The sequence below is a fragment of the Scyliorhinus canicula genome, chromosome 2, assembly GCF_902713615.1.
Source record: "Scyliorhinus canicula chromosome 2, sScyCan1.1, whole genome shotgun sequence".
Classification (NCBI taxonomy): domain Eukaryota; kingdom Metazoa; phylum Chordata; class Chondrichthyes; order Carcharhiniformes; family Scyliorhinidae; genus Scyliorhinus; species Scyliorhinus canicula.
The window spans coordinates 197,099,641-197,120,075 of record NC_052147.1 but is presented as its reverse complement, the minus strand read 5'-3'; the positions used below and the strand labels follow the sequence as shown (position 1 = coordinate 197,120,075).

Below are 20,435 nucleotides of genomic sequence, written 5' to 3'. Positions count from 1 at the left end.
GTCAAGAAAGCATACGGCATACTTGCCTTCATTGGCCGGGGCATTGAGTATAAGAATTGGCAAGTCATGTTGCAGCTGTATAGAACCTTAGTTAGGCCACACTTGGAGTATAGTGTTCAATTCTGGTCGCCACACTACCAGAAGGATGTGGAGGATTTAGAGAGGGTGCAGAAGAGATTTACCAGGATGTTGCCTGGTATGGAGGGCATTAGCTATGAGGAGCGGTTGAATAAACTTGGTTTGTTCTCACTGGAACGACGGAGGTTGAGGGGCGACCTGATAGAGGTCTACAAAATTATGAGGGGCATAGACAGAGTCGTTCGTCAGTTTTCCCCAGGGTAGAGGGGTCAATTACGAGGGGGCATAGGTTTAAGGTGCAAGGGGCAAGATGTTTAGAGTAGATGTTTGAGGCAAGTTTTTTACACAGAGAGTAGTGGGTGCCTGGAACTCACTGCCGGAGGAGGTGGTGGAAGCAGAGACGATAGTGACATTTAAGGGGCATCTTGACAAATTAGGGTTAGGGAGAATTCAGAATATCCAATACACATAACAGCATGTCTTTCAGGACTTGTGGGAGGAAACCGGAGCACCCGGAGGAAACCCACGCAGACACAGGGGAAACATGCAGACTCCACATGGACAATGACCCAAGCTGGGAATCGAACCTGGGACCCTGGAGCAGTGAAGCAACAGTGCTACCCACTATGCTACCGTAAATGTATCATGCCCATATTCTTCCTGAATGTTGAAGGAAGGTAACCACTCCTGTTTGATACCGCAGGGCGGGGCCGCTCCTCCAGAGTGAGAACGGAGCGGGGACAGCTCTCCAAGCTGCTGGGTGTGGTTGGCGCTGGGGATTCACTGAGTGGGGCGTGGCCAACGCCGGAGAGTCACACAACCGGGCGGGGCCAGCACTGAGCAGTCACGGGGCGAGACGGGGCCAGCGCTGCGCAGTCGAGGGGCGGGACAGGCGAGGCCAGCGCTGCGCAGTCGCGGGATGGGGCGGGGCGAGCGCTCTGCGGGGCGGGGCCAGCGCTGCGCAGTCGCGGGGCGGGGGTAGCGCACTGCGGGGCGGGGCCAGCGCTCTGCGGGTCGGGGCCAGCGCTCTGCGGGGCGGGGCTAGCGCTCTGCTGGGCGGGACTTGCGCTCTGCGGGGCTAGCGCTCTGCGGGGCGGGGCTAGCGCTCTGCGGGGCGGGGCTAGCGCTCTGCGGGGCGGGGCTAGCGCTCTGCGGGGCGGGGCTAGCGCTCTGCGGGGCAGGGCTAGAGCTGCGCAGTCGCGGGCTGGGGCGGGTAGTTGGCAGTTTGTTTGCACCGAATTTGCAACGATGGAGGATAGTGGAAGTTCGCGTCCCATGGCGAACCTCGATCATCCGCCCAACAGCCGGCTCTTTTTGGTCATCAGCAAATCGACGTCGGAGGACGTGATCCGGGAGAAGTTTTCCTTCTTTGGGGAAATCCAGGACATTTGGGTCGTCCGGGACAAGCAGTCCAAGGACCACAAGGGCATCGCCTATGTTAAGTTCGCTAAAGCGTCGCAGGCCTGTAGAGCGATGGAGGACATGCATGGCAAGGCCTTGACCGGGGACACCAAGCCTATCAAGGTATGCCCCAGCTGCTACTCCCACTCCTGTTTATAATGGAGTCGGGCAGGCTCGGTTTTCCGTTGTGTAGGTGCTTGGCCTTGTGTCCCAATAAACGGGGTGGGAAGGTCGCTCTTCACATCTCGCTCGGCCCCAGACATCCAGCTAGTTAGTCTTGATTGAATTTGTTTATTGTCATGTGTACCGAGGTACAGTGAAAAGTATTTTTCTGCGAGCAGCTCAACAGACCATTAAGTGCATGGGAAGAAAAGAAAATACATAATAGGGTAACACAAGGTATACAATGTAACTACATAAGCATCAGCATCTGATGAAGCATACAGGGTGTAGTGTTAATGAGGTCAGTCCATAAGAGGGGCATTTAGGAGTCTGGTAACAGCGGAGAAGCTGTTTATAAGTCTGTTCATGCATGTTCTCAGACTTCTGTATCTCCTGCCCGATGGAAGAAGTTGTTATTGTCTAGTTGTTATTGGAGCAGATATTCTGCTGCAATTACCGACCTTCCTGATCTTTCTTTGCAAGATCTCTATATTTTACGTTGCAGCCAAAGTCGCGGAAGAGAATTGGCTGTGGGTGCTTGGGGCTCAGTTGGAGCTTTAAAATAATTCACTATTTTATGTAATAATTTAAAATTGCTGTTATTTTCCTTGTGGAGTCAAGAAACCGTTAGAACAGTATCGGATCTGATGATTTGGTAAAGAAGGAATAATCGAAGGTACTTGACTGAGAATGGATTCCAATTGTATTGAGAAAATGAGAATTAAGACGGAATAAACAAGGAAGAATATTCAGACAATGTTCAAGATATAGGGTAGATGGATAAAAAGTAACGGTGTAATTAAATAAGTAGCAAATACTCAACATATTTGGAAAGAAAAATGAACTAACGTTTCAACTGGAATGTCTTCAGAACTGCAGGTATGTAGAAATGTGATGGGTTTTATGCTATTGAAGGCAAAACATGAATCTCTTTTTCATATTTTCACTTCCACGCATCTGTTCATTGTTCTGGGTGGCAAATTCATTATCTCTTTGCTATAACCATTACCTCTCCCTTTGCCTTTTGTTCCCATGGGACCCATTTTATATCTACCGTTCAGTTCTTAAATAGAATCATGTTTGACTTGAAATGTTGATCGTTTCTCTCTCTGCAGATGCTACCAAACCTGCTTAATAATTGCCAGCAGTTTGTAGACTCTTTCGGATGGCTGGTGCAGAAGTGATGTGTCAAATGATTTCCCAAGATTCCAGAATGGTCTTGGCAGATTTAAAGTAAACAAACATTACTCAGCCACTCAAAAAAATTAAGGCAGAGAAAACAATGGAGCTTCTGGGATAGAGAATTTCAGTGAAGAAAATTCTCCTCATCTTAAATGATAGCCCTGTGTTGTGGATTCCTCAGGAAAGGGAAACAACATCTGTGTCTACTTTGACAAGCCCCTTCAGAATCCTGTATTTATCATGATATAATCTTTCAATCATAACTGCAAAGATTATAGGCCCAATTTACTCAGCTTCTCAACACAAGACAACCTTGTCACCCCAGGAACCAATCTATTGAGTCTTAGCTGTGCAACCTCCAATGCAAGTAGATTGTTCCTTAAATAGGGAGACTAAAACTAACTGTGCACTGTCACACAATAACCCTGTAAAATCGAAGCAAGACTTCCTTATTCTTGTACTCCAATCCCCTTGCAAAAATTCCCAAAAGTAGTTTGCTGTCCCCACATCCTAACTTTGTGTTCTATGTACATTCCAGTCCCTTTTCACATCAACATTCACAGGTTTCAAGCCTTTTTAAAAGAAAATTCTGCTTCTCTTGTCTTGGGAGCAAATAGAATAACCTCACATTCTCCACATTATACTCCATCTACCACCTTGTTGTCCATTCACTTAACCTGTCTATATCTGTTGGCAGCCTCTTTGTGCCGCCCACGCAATTATAAATTGCTTTTCAGTATTGATCCTCATTGCACTCCTGATCACAACCTGCCAACTTGAAAATTCCCCAATTCTTTACTATTTGCTGCCTGCCCAATAAGTAATCTTCTATCCAGGCATACATTACTCCAAAATCAATAAGCTTTGTGACACCTTGGTCATCCAGGTGTGTTACATCTTCTGATATCCCCTTTGTTCACTACACTAGTGATATCCTCAGAAAACTCAAATTTCTAATTTCCCTTTTGTTGGCTTTGTCTCATCATACTTTGACTTTCTGGTGCATTGTTAAAACCTCTCTAGAGATTCCTGCATTTCCCCAAAGACTGATTTCAGGCTAATTGACTTGTTTCCTCTCTGCCTTGTTTTTTGAGTAGCGGAGTTATGTTTGTTTACTTTGAATCTGCCACTATCATTCTGGAAATTTTGGAAATCATTTGACCCATCGTGTCTGCACTGGCCATCGAAAGAGCACCCTTCTCTACCCAATCCCCCACTCTATCCCTGTTACACCACCTAATCTGCATATCTTTGGACTGTGGGGGGAAACGAGCACCCAGAGGAAACCTACGCAGACATGGGGAGAACATGCAATCTCCACACAGTCACTCAAGGCTGGAATTGAACCCGGGTCCCTGGTGATGTGTGGCAGCAATGCTAACCACTGCCACAATGCTGCCCACATGCTATATGTAACCCAAAATGTCTTTATCATTTTTAACAATATTTTGTACCCATGTAAATCTCTTCCTGCCAGTGTAGGTCAGCAATTAAAGAGCTGATCGTGAAACAAGATTTGGTGCAAATTAAGATAGTGAACCAGAGTATTGGATAACCTCAAATTTACCGGGCGTAAAACAAGAGAATTGAAATGAACTAAAAGTCAAATTGTGCAGAATCAAAAAACAAAGAAAATTACAGCACAGGAACAGGCCCTTCAAGCCAGCACCGACCATTCTGCCCATCTGAACTAAAAACCCCGACCCTTCCGGGGACCATATCTCTCTAATCCTATCATGTATTTGTCAAGATGCCCCTTAAAAGTCACTATCGTATCTGCTTCAAAAGGGAAAATGCTGGAAAATCTCAACAAGTCTGGCAGCATCTGTAGGGAGAGAAAAGAGCTAACATTTCGATTCTGATGACTCTTTGTCAAAGCGAACAGACAGAGAAAGTGGGTACTAATGGCCACAGATACCAAGGGGAAAGAGTGTTAATGGCAGTCCCCAGAGAGGCCAAAAGATGTGAAAGGTCAAACAGCAGGGAAACTAACATCAGAGGATGAACTGTAGGTGTGGGGGGGAGGGGAAGGGGCAAGCAAAGAGGGGAAAGGTGCAGGAAAGGTGGATAAGATTGGGGGGGGGAATTAAATGTATATTAAGAAAGAAAGAAATGGTAAAAGACAGTTAAAATGGAATGAAAACAAATGGGTTGAGGTGGGGCTGATCATCTGAAGTTGTTGAATTCGATGTTCAGGCCGGAAGGCTGTAGTGTGCCTAACCGGAAGATGAGATGTTGTTCCTCCAGTTTGCGTTGTGCTTCACTGGAACATTGCAGCAGGCCAAGAACATGTGGGCATGGGAGCAGGGTCTTTTGTTAAAATGGCAAGGAACAGGAAGGTCAGGATCCTGAATGCGCACAGACCGAAGATGCTCAGCAAAGCGATCACCCAGTCTGCGTTTGGTCTCTCCGATATAGAGGCGACCACATTGGGAGCAGCGAATGCAGTAGACCAAATTGGAAGAGATGCAAGTGAAACGCTGCTTAACCTGGAATGAGTGTTTTGGGCCTGGAATGTTAAGCATGGAAGAGTTTAGTAAAGGGGCAGGTGTTACACCTTCAGCGATTGCATGGGAAGGTGAGATGGGAGAGGTACTGGGTATTGTGGAGTAGACTAAATTGTCTCGGAGGGAATGGTCCCTGCGGAATGCTGACAGAGGGAGTGAAGGGAAGATGTGTTTGGTGGTGGCATCACGCTGGAGTTGGCGAAAATGGCGGAGGATGGTGCAAAGTACTCATTTAATACCTCACCTATTTCCTGGTTCCACACACAGATTCCCTGCCCTGTCCTTGAGTGGGCCTACCCCCTCTCCCTGGCTACCCACTTGCTCTTTTTATATATGTATTAAAAGCCATGGGATTTTCCTTAATCCTGCTGGCCAATTACTTTTTGTGACCCCTTTTCGCCTTCCTGACTCCTTGCTTAAGTTTCTTTCTACTTTCCCTTGTATACCGCACTTCCTTCATGTGTTCCCAGTATCCTCAAGCATAATCAAGGATCCCTCCCACCCGGCTTACTCATTTTTCCAACTTCTTCCATCGGGCAGGAGATACAGAAGTCTGAGAACACGCACGAACTGACTCAAAAACAGCTTCTTCCCCACTGTCACCAGACTCCTAAATGACCCTCTTATTGACTGACCTCATTAACACTACACCCTGTATGCTTCATCCGATGCCGGTGCTCATGTAGTTACATTGTATATCTTGTGTTGCCCTATTATGTATTTTCTTGAATTTTGTTTAATTCCCTTTTCTTCCCATGTACTGAATGATCTGTTGAGCTGCTTGCAGAAAAATACTTTTCACTGTACCTCGGCACACGTGACAATAAACAAATCCAACCCAATCCAATCCAATCCTAACCATGACAAATGTTTCCTTTTTCTTTTTGACTTGGCCCACAATATCTCACGTTATCCAAAGTTCCAGAAACTTGCCATACTTAGCTTTCATCCTTACAGGAACCTGCTATCCTGAATTCCTATCAACTTACACTTGAAAGCCTCCCACATGCCAGATGTTGATTTGCCCTCAAACGTCTGCTCCCAATTTACATTCTTCAGGCCACCAATTTAGCACTTTCACCTGAGGACCTTTATCCATCAGTACCTTGAAGCTTACTGAATTGTGGTCTCTGCTCCCCAACTGATTGGAAAAATGAAGAGTGTGAGAAGTATTATGCATGTGTGAACAAAGAATGTGGACCATATATAGATGTATATACAATGCTTTACCACAATGAAAAGTTTCACCTGAAGAATTAGGAAAATACATTTCCGAAAATATTTTTGGGTGTGCAAAATGTGTCCAGACTTCTGGTACTGTGTGCCTTCTTGTGTCTCTGTCGGAAATGTACATGTGAATGAGAACGAGCAACATATTCAGGGAAACAAAAAAAACTTGTAAAATATGTCCACTCAGTGACAGAGAAGCGAAGAACCGGTTAAAACAAACCGGCAAGGATTCGGTTTCATTTTCCTATTAAATCATAAATAACGGTCAAATATCTCCGAAATGCCCGCGCAGCATTGTGGAATCACAGCAGTCGTACAGTCGGAGCCAGCGCTGCGCAGTCGCACGGCGGGGCGGGGCCAGGGCTGTGTAGTCAGTGGGGCGGGGCCAGCGTTGCGCAGTTGCACGGCACGGCAGGGCGGGGCGAGCGCTGTGGCGACAGTGGGGCGGGGCCAGCGTTGCGCAGCTGCGGGGCGGGGCCAGCGTTGCGCAGCTGCGGGGCGGGGCCAGCATTGTGCAGTCACAGTGGTGTACGTAGTTGCCATTTTGCGTCGGATTTGCAACAATGGAGGATAGTGGAAGCTCGCGTCCCATGGCGAACCTCGATCATCCGCCCAACAGCCGGCTCTTTTTGGTCATCAGCAAATCGACGTCGGAGGACGTGATCCGGGAGAAGTTTTCCTTCTTTGGGGAAATCCAGGACATTTGGGTCGTCCGGGACAAGCAGTCCAAGGACCACAAGGGCATCGCCTACGTTAAGTTCGCTAAATCGTCGCAGGCCTGTAGAGCAATGGAGGACATGCATGGCAAGGCCTTGACCGGGGACACCAAGTCTATCAAGGTACGGCGTAGCTGCTACTCCCACTCCTGTTCATAATGGAGTCAGGCTCGGTTTTTCGTTGTGAAGGCGCTAGGCCTTGTGTCCCAATGAACGGGGCGGGAAGTCGCTTTTTGCGCGGACATCTAGCTACTGTAGTTAGTCTGGTTGTTATTGGAGCAGATTATTTATTCTGCTGCAGCTACCGACCTTCCTGATCTTTCTTTGCAAGATCTCTATATTTTACGTTGCAGCCAAAGGCAGGGAAGGAGAATTGGCTGTGGGTGTTTGGGGCTTAGTTGGAGCTTTAAAATAATTGACTTTTATGTAATAGTTTAAAATTGCTATTATGAAGTCAGGAAACCATTGGAACAGTATTGGATCTGATGTTTGGCAAAGAAGGAATAATCGAAGGTACTTGATTGAGAATGGAAGTCAATTGTAATGAAAAAAACGAGAATTAAGACTGGATAAGCGAGGAAGAATATTCAGACACTCCAATGTTTAAGATATAAGGTAGATAAATAAGTAGCAAATACTCAACATATGTGGAAAGTAAAATTAGTTAGTGTTTCAACTACAGGAGTGTATAAATGTGATGGGTTTTATGCTATTGAAGGCAAAACATGAATCTCGTTTTCATGTTTTCACTTCCACACAGCTATTCATTGCCCTGGTATTTACATTCATTGGGCAAATGCTTTGTCTCTTTGCTCCAACCATTACCTGTCCCTTTGTCTACCAAATAATCTTACACACAGAATTATACAATTTAAGTAAGGTTTGTCAAAAAAATAGAAAATCTGATTTTTTATTTCTGTAAGAGTGCTGCTTATAAATGAGAACTTCACCTCCCTTTTTTCCAGCTCTATCTTTTCTAAGCACTTTGCTGTATCCATGAAAATAAAACACCCAGCTGTCACCATTATTCACCCACCATTTTCATTATTTCCAGTATGTCATAGTCCCACATTTGTATTTGTCCCTCGCCAATTTGTGGCACTTGTGTTTGCATGCAACTGTTCTAAACCCATCTTGTATCTCTTGGAGTTCTTAATCTGCTCCTACCTAATAAACTACTTCATTCTCCAGTATTATCCAACACACACTCTCCTTTATGCACCTTAGTCCACTTCTACTTCTATACTCTGGTGTCCACCTCCTCGGTGGCACAGTGATTAGCACTGCTGCCTCACAGCTCAAGGGACCCGGGTACAATTCCAGTCTCGGGTGACTGTGGAGTTTGCACTGTCTCCCCTTGTCTGCGTGGGTTTCCTCCAGGTGCTCCGGTTTCCTCCCACAGTTCAATGATGTGCCTGTTGGATGGATTGGCCATGCTAAATTGCCCCTTAGGTGGGGTTACTGGGTTATGGGGATCTGGTGGAGGTGTGGGCTTAGGTAGGGTGTTCTTTAAAGGGCTGGTGTGGACTCGATGGGCCGAATGGCCTCCACTGTAAATTCTATGATTCTACAGTTTAATTTAAACCCTCCTGACCACAATAGTGAATGTCTCACGACAAAGAAGTAGGAGCAGCTGCCCGTTGAGCATGCTCTGACACTCAAAGTGATCATAGCTGATCTTAAGCTTCAGCCCACTTTCTTACCTACCCTTTGTATCCCATGATTTGCTGAAGTTAGAAATCTCTCTCTCAGTCTTTAATATGTCCAACTATGGAGTATTGCCAACCTTTTTGGGTAGAGAACTTCAGTGAAGAAAATTCTTCTCTTACTCTTAAATCATCAGCCCCTTCGCCTGACTCTGTGCTCCAGTGTTTCGCTTCCTCAGCGAAAGGAAATAACCTCTGTGTCTACCTTGACAAGTCCCTTCAGAATCCTGTATTTATCAATGATATTTATCACCTTTCAATCATAACTGCAGAGTATGGGCCCAGTTTACTCAGCATCTCATCACAAGACAACCTTGTCATCCCAGGAACCAATCTAGTGAGTCTTAGCTGTACCATCTCCAATGCAAATAGATTGTTCCTTAAATATGGAGACTAAAACCGCGCACTGTCTCACAATAACCCTGTAAAATCGAAGCAAGACTTCCTTATTCTTGTACTCCAACCCCCTTGCAATAAATCCCAAAATATAGTTTTTGTTCCTGCATCCTAGCTTTGTGTCCCTTGTACATGCAAGTCCCTCTTCATTCACGTCAGCATTTACAAGTTTCAAACCTCTTCAAAAATATATTCTGCTTTCTTAGTCTTACAATCACATTGAATAACCTCACACTTCTCCACATTATACTCCATCTACCACCTTGTTGTCCATTCATTTAACCGGTCTATATTTGTTGGCAGCCTCTTTGTATCCTCCTCACAATTGTAAATTGTTGAGTATTGATTCTTATTGCACTCCACTTGTCACAACTTGCCAACTAGAAAATTCCCCGATTATCTCTACTACTTGCTGCCCACCCATTAAATAATCTATCCAAACTAATATATTACTCCAAAATCATAGATTCGCTGCAGTGCAGAAGGGGCCCATTGGCACCGACCCTCTGAAAGAACATCCTACCGAGTCCCAAGCCACTGCCCTATCCACATAACCCATAGACACTAAAGGGCAATTTAGCAAAGCCAATCCACCTAACCTGCACATCTTTGGACTGTGATAGTAAGCTGGAGCACCCGAAGGGAGCCCGCACATTCACTGGGAGATCATGAAAACTCCACGCAGTCAGCCAAGGCCGGAATTGAACCCAGATGTCTAGTGCTGTGAGGCAGCAATGCTCACCACTGCCACTCTTTCTTGTGTCTTTCTTGTGTGACACCTTATTGGATGCCTTTTGGAAATCCAAGTGTACTGCATTTTCTGATTCCCCTTTGTTCACGCCACTAGTTATTATGTAGAATCATAGGATTTACAGTGCAGAAGGGGGCACCCTACTGAAGCCCACATATCTACCCTACCCTCGTACCCCAGTAACCCCACTTAACATTTTTTGGACACAAAGGGCAATTTAGCATGGCCAACTCATCTAACCCGCACATAGGGGCAGCAGGGTAGCATGGTGGTTAGCATAAATGCTTCACAGCTCCAGGGTCCCAGGTTCGATTCCCGGCTGGGTCACTGTCTGTGTGGAGTCTGCACGTCCTCCCCCTGTGTGCGTGGGTTTCCTCCGGGTGCTCCGGTTTCCTCCCACAGTCCAAAAGATGTGCGGGTTAGGTGGATTGGCCATGCTAAATTGCCCGTAGTGTCCTAATAAAAGTAAGGTTAAGGGGGGGGGGTTGTTGGGTTACGGGTATAGGGTGGATACGTGGGTTTGAGTAGGGTGATCATGGCTCGGCACAACATTGAGGGCCGAAGGGCCTGTTCTGTGCTGTACTGTTCTATGTTCTATCTTTGGACTGTGGGAGGAAATCGGAGCACCCGGAGGAAACCCACGCAGACACGGGGAGAACGTGCAGACTCCGCACAGACAGTGACCCAGCCGGGAATCTAACCTGGGACCCTGGAGCTGTGAAGCTATTCTACCCTGCTGCCCTAAATATCCTCAGAAACATAAATTTCCCTTTTGTGATTCCATGTTGACTTTGTCTGATCATACTATTATTTTCTAGATACATTGTTACGATTTCCTTTAAAAGAGCTTCCTGCATTCCCCCAAAGTATGATTTCAGGCTAATTGGCCTGTTTTCTCTCTCTGTCTTTTTGAATAGCAAAGTTTGTGAACTTCCGATCTTTCAGAACCATTCTGGAATCTAGGAGAATTCAGAAAGGCATAACCAGCATGTTCGTTATCTTTGCAGCCCTAGGTCACCAGGCCCCAGGAATTGGTTGGATTTTAGTCCCCTAAGTTTATCCAGTACTACTTCTCTGCTATTACTGTTTTCTCACTTTTGTTAGTTCTTCAGTTTTCTACTGTGAAGACATTCAAGTATTTTGTCCAATGGTATTTTGTTTTATACGTTTGTGTAGTTTATTTAATAGAAATTTGTGAAATGGCATTTTGTCAGAGACCCAAATGTCTGTGATATTTCCTCATTCTCCATAATTTTTCTGTCTCTACCTGTAAGGGATCAACATTTATTTTAGCTACTTGCCTTTTTTTTTAATAAACTTACAAAAGCTCTTCCAATCTTATTATTATATACCTGGTCAAATTACTCATTGTATTTGTTTCCCTTCATCGACTTTTTGTCAGTTTTGCAACTATTTGCAATATCAAAAGCCTTTAACACTGATTAACTTCCTTAGTAAGCCAAAGATTGATCTTGCTTGCTGAGTTTTTGTTTTTAATGGATGTACTTTTGTTGAGAATTTTGAATTGTTTCTTTAATGTTTCCCACTTTATTTATGGCCATGCCTTTCAGGTTAGAAGATGGTAGTAGTAATGAGGAAACTGGACTGGTAATCTAGAGGTACAGGCTGATGTTCTGGGAAACTGGTTCAAATTCTACTATTGCAGCTGGTGAAATTTAAATTTGATTAATAAATCCCAAACATAAAGCTAGTCTTCATTAATGGTGACCTTGACAACTATACTCAATTGTTGTAAAAACTCATCTGGTTCACTCGTATTCTTTAGAAAATGAAATCTGCCTTTCTTTCTTTGTCTGGCTTACATGTGACTCCAGATACACAGTAATGTGATTGACTATTATGCCCTAGCAAGCCACTCTCTTCAAGGCAAATGGGCAACAAATCCTGGCCTTGTTAGCAATGTACACATCCCATGAAAGTATATGGTCACATAGGTTCCAGCACTGTTGAGATGCCATCTGTCCCTTTTGCGTAGGTGGCTGCTGCCCCAAAACTATTCAGAAGTACCCATGAATCTGAAGTCCCCCTTCTGCTACATACCCCATGCCACACATTGATCCTCCCTGTTTCTACCCTATTGTCTAATTTCCTCACTCCTGAAATTCTTTGTGCATCACAACCATTGGCTCACTCCTTTCCACTCTTCAGGATATTCTGCACCCTTTCAGTAATGCCCTTTACCCTGGCACCATGCTCGCAGCATACCATGCCAAACTCACAATGGCAGTTGCAGAGGCGGTAGTCTTGTCTCCCTAACTGTGGAGTCTCCTATAATGACTGCGTTTCTACTCTTTGCTGTTTAGCCCCTGTGGCAGTCTCTTGGTATTTGATGCCAAGGCCTGGACTGTATTCCTTCATGGTGTTGACAGCCTCCAGTGCTGAGCACCAGTTTGAGAGTTGCACACACCTTAAAGATTCCTGCACTTCCTGCCTCTTTCTATTCCTCAGGATGGCCAACCGTCGACTATTGTGACTCTTTGCCTGTAAAGTGGCCACCTCCTGATTCAGGAAATTTCCTCTTTATTCGCTTGAGTCTTGGATCAGTTCCCACTCCTATTCTCAGGCTTGGTCTACTGTTGTTTTTTTTTAAATCTGCTCTTGTCTCACTGAGTTAAGAGTCATAAGAGTTTACAGCACAACCCATTGTGTCTGTGCCAGCCATCAAGCACCTATCCCGTCTCATCCTGTTTTCCACCACTTGATCTGTAACCTTGTCTGCTATGGTGTTTCAATTGCTCGTCAAACTGCTCTTTAAATGTTAAGAGTTCCTGTCTCTGCCAATCTTTTTCAGGTAGCCGGTTCCAGGTGCCCAGAAAAAACAATTTTTCCTCAAATCCCCACTAAATATCCTGCCCCTTCCCTTAAATCTATACCCTGGTTACTGAGTCAATTCCCGGCTTGGGGTCACTGTCTGTGCGGAGTCTGCACGTTCTCCCTGTGTCTGCGTGGGTTTCCTCCGGGTTCTCCAGTTTCCTCCTACAAGTCCCGAAAGACGTGCTTGTTAGGTAGTTTGGACCTTCTGAAATCACCTCTGTGTACCCGAACAGATGCCAGAATGTGGCGACTAGGGGATTTTCACAGTAACCACATTGCAGTGTTGATGTAAGCCTACTTGTGACAATAAAGATTATTATGTCGTGGCGCTGTTGCGATTTACCCATGCATCGTTAAGTGCCATTTGTTGTTTTACCAATTAAAATTCCTACAATGCAAGAGGCCATTCAGCCTATCAACTCTGAAAGAGCACCCTACCTAAACCCACTTCCCCCATCCCTGTAACACCACCCAACCAGCACATCTTTGGACACTAAGGGGCAATTTAGCATGGCCATTCCACCTAACCTGCACATCTTTGGACTGAGAGGAAACTGGAGCACCTGGAGGAAACCTATGCAGATACGGGGAGAAAGTGCAAACTCCACACGTACAATCGCCCAAGGCTTGAATTGAACCCAGATTTGGCAGCAGTACTCAGTGCCACCGTGCCATTTACTGGTCTCAGTCTGTGCTACAAGAAAATGTAAATATTATAACAACATGCTGTAAACCTCTATGACTCTAATGCAGGTGTTTTGCTGCAGCTATTGTAATGCTACTTACAATGCTGTCTCAGCAGTTGAAATATTTACGTTTAAAATGTTTGCTTTTTTGTTATTGGAACAGCTGAAAATCATGATATCAGAGGATATTTACTCTTCACAATTCAAGGTTTAAATTTAAAAAAACACTGCTGCAAGCAAGTATGTAAACAGTACTCCCACCACTACACCCTTAAAAAAAAAAATATTCATAAAAAAGTTAATGAATAAAGATTTCAAAATGAGTCCTCAAGCGTTTTTCGGAAAAGCTTTCAAAACTTACTGCGGCTTCTACTCAGTTAAGAAAAATAGTTATTCAGTACAGCTGACTACAGCTGAACAGAACTATTACGTTATGGAATACTTAAGTCTGTTAAACATTCATTGCATTTCTCTTATAAATGCACTTACTACAGCAGACAGCTACAAAATCTCAACCTGTCCTTTATAAATCCATGTGGTTTTCCTGAGACTGTGCTCTTTAAATTCAAAATTCATTTTATCTTGTATCATGGCCACCGGAAACTTCTCCATGATCACATTTACCCTGATCGATACCTGACTCATACCTCCTTCACTTTTTGGACAGAAGTCTTAAATTGGAAATCTTCAATCATTCTTGTCTCATCTGATATTGTGGCTAAAGTCTCATTTTTTTCTGCATTTTTAATGTTTTTTTTAATGCTAGTTTAGTTATCCTAAGCTTGTGATCCCTTCTACCTTAGTGGGTCTCCAGCACTTGACCTTGCCCTCACCAACTGACCTGTTGCAGATGCATCTGTCCATGATGTGTGGTACCGTGATAAATAGGGTAAACCGATCTAGCAGCTCAAAATTGGATATTCATGAGGCACTGTGGGCCCTCATTAGCAGCAGAATTATATTCTTCCACAGTTCATAACCTAATGGTCCTACGAATCTCTCACACCACTTAAGATTTGAGCTGGGCGAATCAACCTTGGTTCAATGAGGAATGCAGGAGAGCATGCCCGGAGCAGCACCAGGCATACCTAAAAATGAGGTGTCAACCTGGTCAACCAAGGCTGTCATGAGATCAGGAGTTAAGGCGGAAATCAAACTAAGAACCAGAAGCAGCATTCTACACACGAGGTATTGAACCCACATCAATGGATAAATCCCTGTAGTCCTGCTCTTTCCATTTGAGTGCTGGTGGACATAAAACAACTAACCACAGGTGGAGGCGCCACTAACATCCCCATCTTTGCAGGTTAGTGCAACATTCAGGGTTGAAGCTTTTGCAACTGCCTTCAGCCAAAAGTGTCTAGTAGATGACCTATCTCACCACCTCCTGAGGTTTCCATCACAGATTCCAGTCTTAAGACAATTTGATTCACACCACGTGATATTAAAGAAAGAGCTGAAGACACAATACAGCAAAAGCCCAATTGTAATACTGAAGACTTGTGCTCCAGAACTAGCCAAATCTTAAACCAAGCTTTCCAGTGCAGCTACAAAACAGCATAAAAATGTGGAAAATTGCGCAAACATTACCAGTCCACATACACCAGGACAAATATTTCCTTTAGAACGTACAGTGCAGAAGGAGGCCATTTGGCCCATCGAGTCTGCACCGACCCACTTAAGCCCTCACTTCCAACCTAGACCTGTAACCCAATCACCCCATCTAACCTTTTTGGACACCAAGGGCAATTTAGCATGGCCAATCCACCTAACCTGCACATTTTTGGACTGCGGGAGGAAATTGGAGCACTCGGAGGAAACCCACGCAGACACGGGGAGAACGTGCAGGCTCCGCGTAGACAGTGACCCAGCAGGGAATCGAACCTGGGACCCTGGCGCTGTGAGGCCACAGTGGTAACCACTATGCTACCGTGCTGCCCAGTTCCGACCCATTGGTCTTATCTCAATCATCAGCCAAGTGATTGTGGGTGTCCTTGACAGTACTATTAGGTATCGTTGGCAGTACTTGCCCAACGATCTGCTCATCGTTGCTTAGTTTGGTTTCTACCTTGGGCAATCGGCTCCTGGCCCTATAACAGCCTTGGTACAAATAAAAGCAAAGGAGCTGAATTGAAGAGGTAGAATCCTTGACATCGGGGAAGCATTGGACATCAAGGAGCCTTAAGAAAATTGAAGTTGGTGCATTTTCACAGTAATTTAATTTGAAGCCTACTTGTGACAGTAAGCGATTTTCATTTAATTTCATCATGGAAATCTCCTTTGTTTGAAGTTAACCTAGAACAAAGGAAGATCATTGTGATTCATAAAAACAGAAACTGCTGGAAGAACTCGGTTGATCTAGCAGAATGTGTGGAGAGAGAAACAGTTAACATTTTTTGAGTCCATGGCTTTTAGCTTGGTTTGATTGGATTTGCATTTCTAAACAATCTAATTGTTCGATTAGAATTTCACACAGCCACTGCTAGAACTAAAAACAGCATTAGGTATTCTCCGTTGTCGGTGGGGGGGGGGGGGGGGGGGGGGTGGCTATTGATAAACTTGTAATTTTCAGAGGGGAGCCACAGCCAACTAGGCTGGATTTCTAATCCTACTGAATCTGTATACCAACAATTTTATCAATCATTTTTGATCCGGTCTAACGAGAATTCCCAAAATGTAATTTCTTAACTTCTGAATCAGAATTCCGTATCAAATAGCTCTTTGAAGCTTTGCTGAGAAGTTTACTCCATACACATATTATGTATTTACACACTTGATCCTACAATAATCAAGATACACTTGGATATGGATAAAGAAAACCCTTCAATGTTAAGTTTACAATCTAATCAATATGTGTATCTAGTTGCTTATAATATGCAGTGCTGGTGTGTTTCAATCTTTAGGATTAAAGCAGGATGCTTACATCTAATATTTTCTTATTTTTAAGTTACACAGACACAGATTGCTGGTGAACTAATGGCAAGTGAAATAATATTTAGCATATTTTTGCATATTTCATAATATGAAAGCATATTTTGATTATGCCATGAGTTCAGATTTGTCACAAATTGCAGAACCATTTATACGATTTGCTTTGCAACAACTGAAAGGACTACCCTTCTAGCCATTAACCTCACCATTGCATGTCTTGAATTTGCTACGTTTATGTAATTAGTATGAATTAATCTCATCATGACCATTTAGGGTTCCAAATTCATATGTGAGTCTGCTATTAATAACCTGTGATTATGGTCCTGGAATACCAATCCATACAGCAGAAACCCAGAAGGGAATCACGATTCGTAGCATCTGACTCCCCCAGCTATTATGGGGCTGATTTAGCACAGTGGGCTAAACAGCTGGCTTGTAATGCAGAAGAATACAAGCAGCGCGGGTTCAATTCCCGTACCGGCCTCTCCGAACAAGAATGTGGCGACTAGGGGCTTTTCACAGTAACTTCATTGAAGCCTACTTGTGACAAGCAATTATTAACATTAAATTGTTCCTGGAGGTTTTTTTTAACGTTTCATGTTTTTCTATCTTTTCCTGTCTCGACTGCAGTTTTTCTCTTTTGTAAGTTATCTCTAAAAGACCCAACTTGCTTATCGGTCTTTCTGTACCTTAAATTTCATTGGTTTAGTAGATAGACATGTGCACCAATTGTTTGAGGTCCCTGATGATCCAATTATGCTGCTGTGCCATTATCAATTTGTATTTCTAGTGCAAGATAAAATGGTGCTGTTGCTCGTTCTGGGTGAGTGTGCTTAACACTCGATTTGGCTCTGTTTCGTTACTTAGCTCTGGAGTCGCCAGGTATCGTTAAGATACCGCCACAACTTTCAAGGTCAGGTTCAAAGCAATAAAACCATACACCAATTAGTAAGTTCAAACAAATGAGTTTATTATAATACAATTATAATCTACTCATGCACATGCTAAGATGACTAAACTATTCCTACCACTAGATAAACCAATACTTATCTTAAAAGGAACTGCCGGATCAGGGGACAAGGCCTCTTGCTCCGCACTGAGTCCGCAGACTTCAGGTTGGTACGGGTTAAAAAGGGGTCAGGAGTGTCTATCTCTGGTAGCGATCGTTGTGAGACACTTACTTGCTGGTGGCTGCTGTCCGAACCCCTCTCTCTCGGTCAAGGTCTTCGGTAAAAGCTGGTCGAGAGGGCTGGTCAAGAAGAACAAACTAAGTTTGGGACCTGTCTTTTATATGTCCTAGGGCTTCGCGCCCTTTTGGGTGGACCCTCTATCTGCTGGGGATCGATTGGGTCTCTTCCCAATCGATTTGTATGAACCCCCCCAATACCGAGGCTGTCCCTCGGCTACTGGGCGGGCCTTCAGGTGCTTTGTCTTCGAACCCCGCTGGTGCCGGGGTGTCTGGTATCCTATACAATGTTGCAATCACTTCTCTATTTGTGTCCATTGTCCCTGGGATCGTTCCATTACCATGTTAACTATCCCGGAGATTGCCTCATTAGTATGCGGTATGTTTGTTTCGGTGCTGTCTGCTCTCTTAGCAGACAGAATACACATTGGCTTGGTGCAGCCTGCTTGTGCTGCAAACTTTGTCCATTTTAACCTGCAAGCTTTGCGTTCCTCCATTTTGTATTGAGGGAATGGCCAACTTCGGTGGCTACACTCCCTCCTTGTGATTCTCATGAGAAATCATGAAGGATCACCCAAGTACAGTGTCTTTGGGTCCCCTGACCTCAGCGAGTTCCATGACTTATATCCTGTCCTCAATTATGGCAAAAAATTTTAACTAACAATTTCTGATTGGCGCTATGTCAAAGGGGACATGCATTATCAATTGGAAACGGGAACCTCTAACTATTCTCAATAAACTACTCTCATCTCTTATTTAAACACTCTACAACATTCTAAACCCGTAATCATTCACACAGCAGCATCATTTGGGCAGCACGGTAGCATGGTGGTTAGCATAAATGCTTCACAGCTCCAGGGTCCCAGGTTCGATTACCGGCTGGGTCACTGTCTGTGCGGAGTCTGCACATCCTCCCCGTGTGTGCGTGGGTTTCCTCCGGGTGCTCCGGTTTCCTCCCACAGTCCAAAGATGTGCGGGTTAGGTGGATTGGCCAGGCTAAATTGCCCTTAGTGTCCTAAAAAATAAGGTTAATGGGGGTTGTTGGGTTACTGGGATAGGTATACGTGGGCTTGAGTAGGGTGATCATTGCTCGGCCCAGGCCGAAGGGCCTGTTCTGTGCTGTACTGTTCTAATTCTAATTACATTTCATTCTCTCTGACTCGGCAGTCGAGCGCAGAGGTACATCATTGATAGAATCTCTTTAATTTACAAAGGCATCAAGTGTAAAAATAAATACATGATTACATTTCCAGGGGTTCGGGGGACTGATGGAATCCAAAAATAGGGGATCTCGCTCTATACACTGTTGAGACATGAGTGCGGTAGGCTCTCCTTCTCCATTTCCTCATCCTGAGGGTCTGGACTATAATACAGAGAACTGCAATCACCAAAAGTGATTCAATGACGTATGACGAGGAGTACCATGTCAGAAATCTGGTACACCAGGTCGGGGTACTGTTACCATTGACTGGGAAAGGGGGTTCGCGTCCACGCGCAACCACGCAGATGCCACAAAAGCTAAAAACATAGCAATTGGAGTGCTCTTCATCTTTTCTCTTATCTTTTCTTTCCTTCCTGGGAACTTGCTGTGCTGTTGCTTCGGTTCCTCTCTCGAACGTCCGCAAGCTATGGGATCAAGCATATTATCTGTCAGTGTTCAGCTTAATGTCTTGGCTTTAAGTATATCTATCCTCTTGTTCCAAATTTCCCTTTATGATGGTCACCTCCATGTGACTCCCTCATTTTTTTTTTCAAAAGTGGATTTAGGACCAGACATATACTTAACTACTAAACCAGTGCGAGCCATCTCGCAGAGTGTTGCAATTTACAATCCCAAAATGTTCCTGGATGTAAATAGCATATGGAGTGGCGGCCGAAGGGCTACCTTAAACAAAATGAAACCAAGCTTTAGAAATGAGAAAGGTCGAATGAGTTGCGTATGGGCCGCGACGTAAGAGTTGAATGGGATCCCGGGTAGGGCGTGCTGTGCTGTACCCGAGCTTAGCTGACCAGAGGGGAGAGGGGGGGGGGGGGGGGGGGGGGGGGGGGGGGGGGTCCTCAGACAGGGCGGATCCTTAATGCCGTTTCTCCACTGCCTGAGCGACCTGAAACGAACGGGCAAGAATGTAGTCATTGTTGAATTGCAGCCTCTATTCCCAGAATAGAGGGGCACCTAAAAAAAAAAGGGAGCCAAGATGCTCCTAGTGGGGTGAAGGGTGAAGCCTTGAGCTGGGCTTCAGACATTTCAGAATAAATGTTGTCGGGAACAACATCTGTAAACAGAAGACAAGTCGTGAACATTGATCGATTCAGCAGAAGACATCTCAAGTGATATGGCGGGGGAATGTGAGATGGTCACAAACTTTTCAGCTGAAAGTCTTGTGGCCAATCCTCCTAGGCGTTCTGAGTTGAATGAAAGACAAACATAGAACAAACAAACATTAAACATACTGCAGGTTCCATCAGAAAGGACAGCGCTTCTCTCAAGCGGTTCCTTATACTTCATCATCTGGACACCTCATTCATTGTCCTGTGCGAACAGGGTCGCAAAGGGGTTGTTGCCGTGTCGGGAGTCAGACATCAAGTCATCCTCTTCTCCCGGATCCCATACCCTTGTACGGATCAGGCATGCAATTTTGGCATTGTGTGACCGGGCTCACTCTCATCA

General features: G+C 44.7%; 1 protein-coding gene across 4 annotated transcripts in view; it reads left to right on the top strand.

The window, feature by feature from the left end:
- Positions 1 to 1,286: 1,286 nt before the first annotated feature.
- The window catches only part of rbm45 (RNA binding motif protein 45), a 49,323-nt gene continuing 30,174 nt past the window's right edge, over positions 1,287 to 20,435 (top strand). Inside the window, exon 1 of one of the 4 annotated variants that reach the window (XM_038789307.1) lies at positions 1,287 to 1,602. In XM_038789307.1, the coding sequence (XP_038645235.1) occupies positions 1,327 to 1,602 (276 nt within the window). In that variant the 5' untranslated portion in view covers positions 1,287 to 1,326. Of the gene's footprint in view, positions 1,603 to 7,086; positions 7,400 to 20,435 lie in introns of those variants that run through there. The other 3 variants (XM_038789310.1, XM_038789306.1, XM_038789308.1) reach the window with 3 other exon arrangements.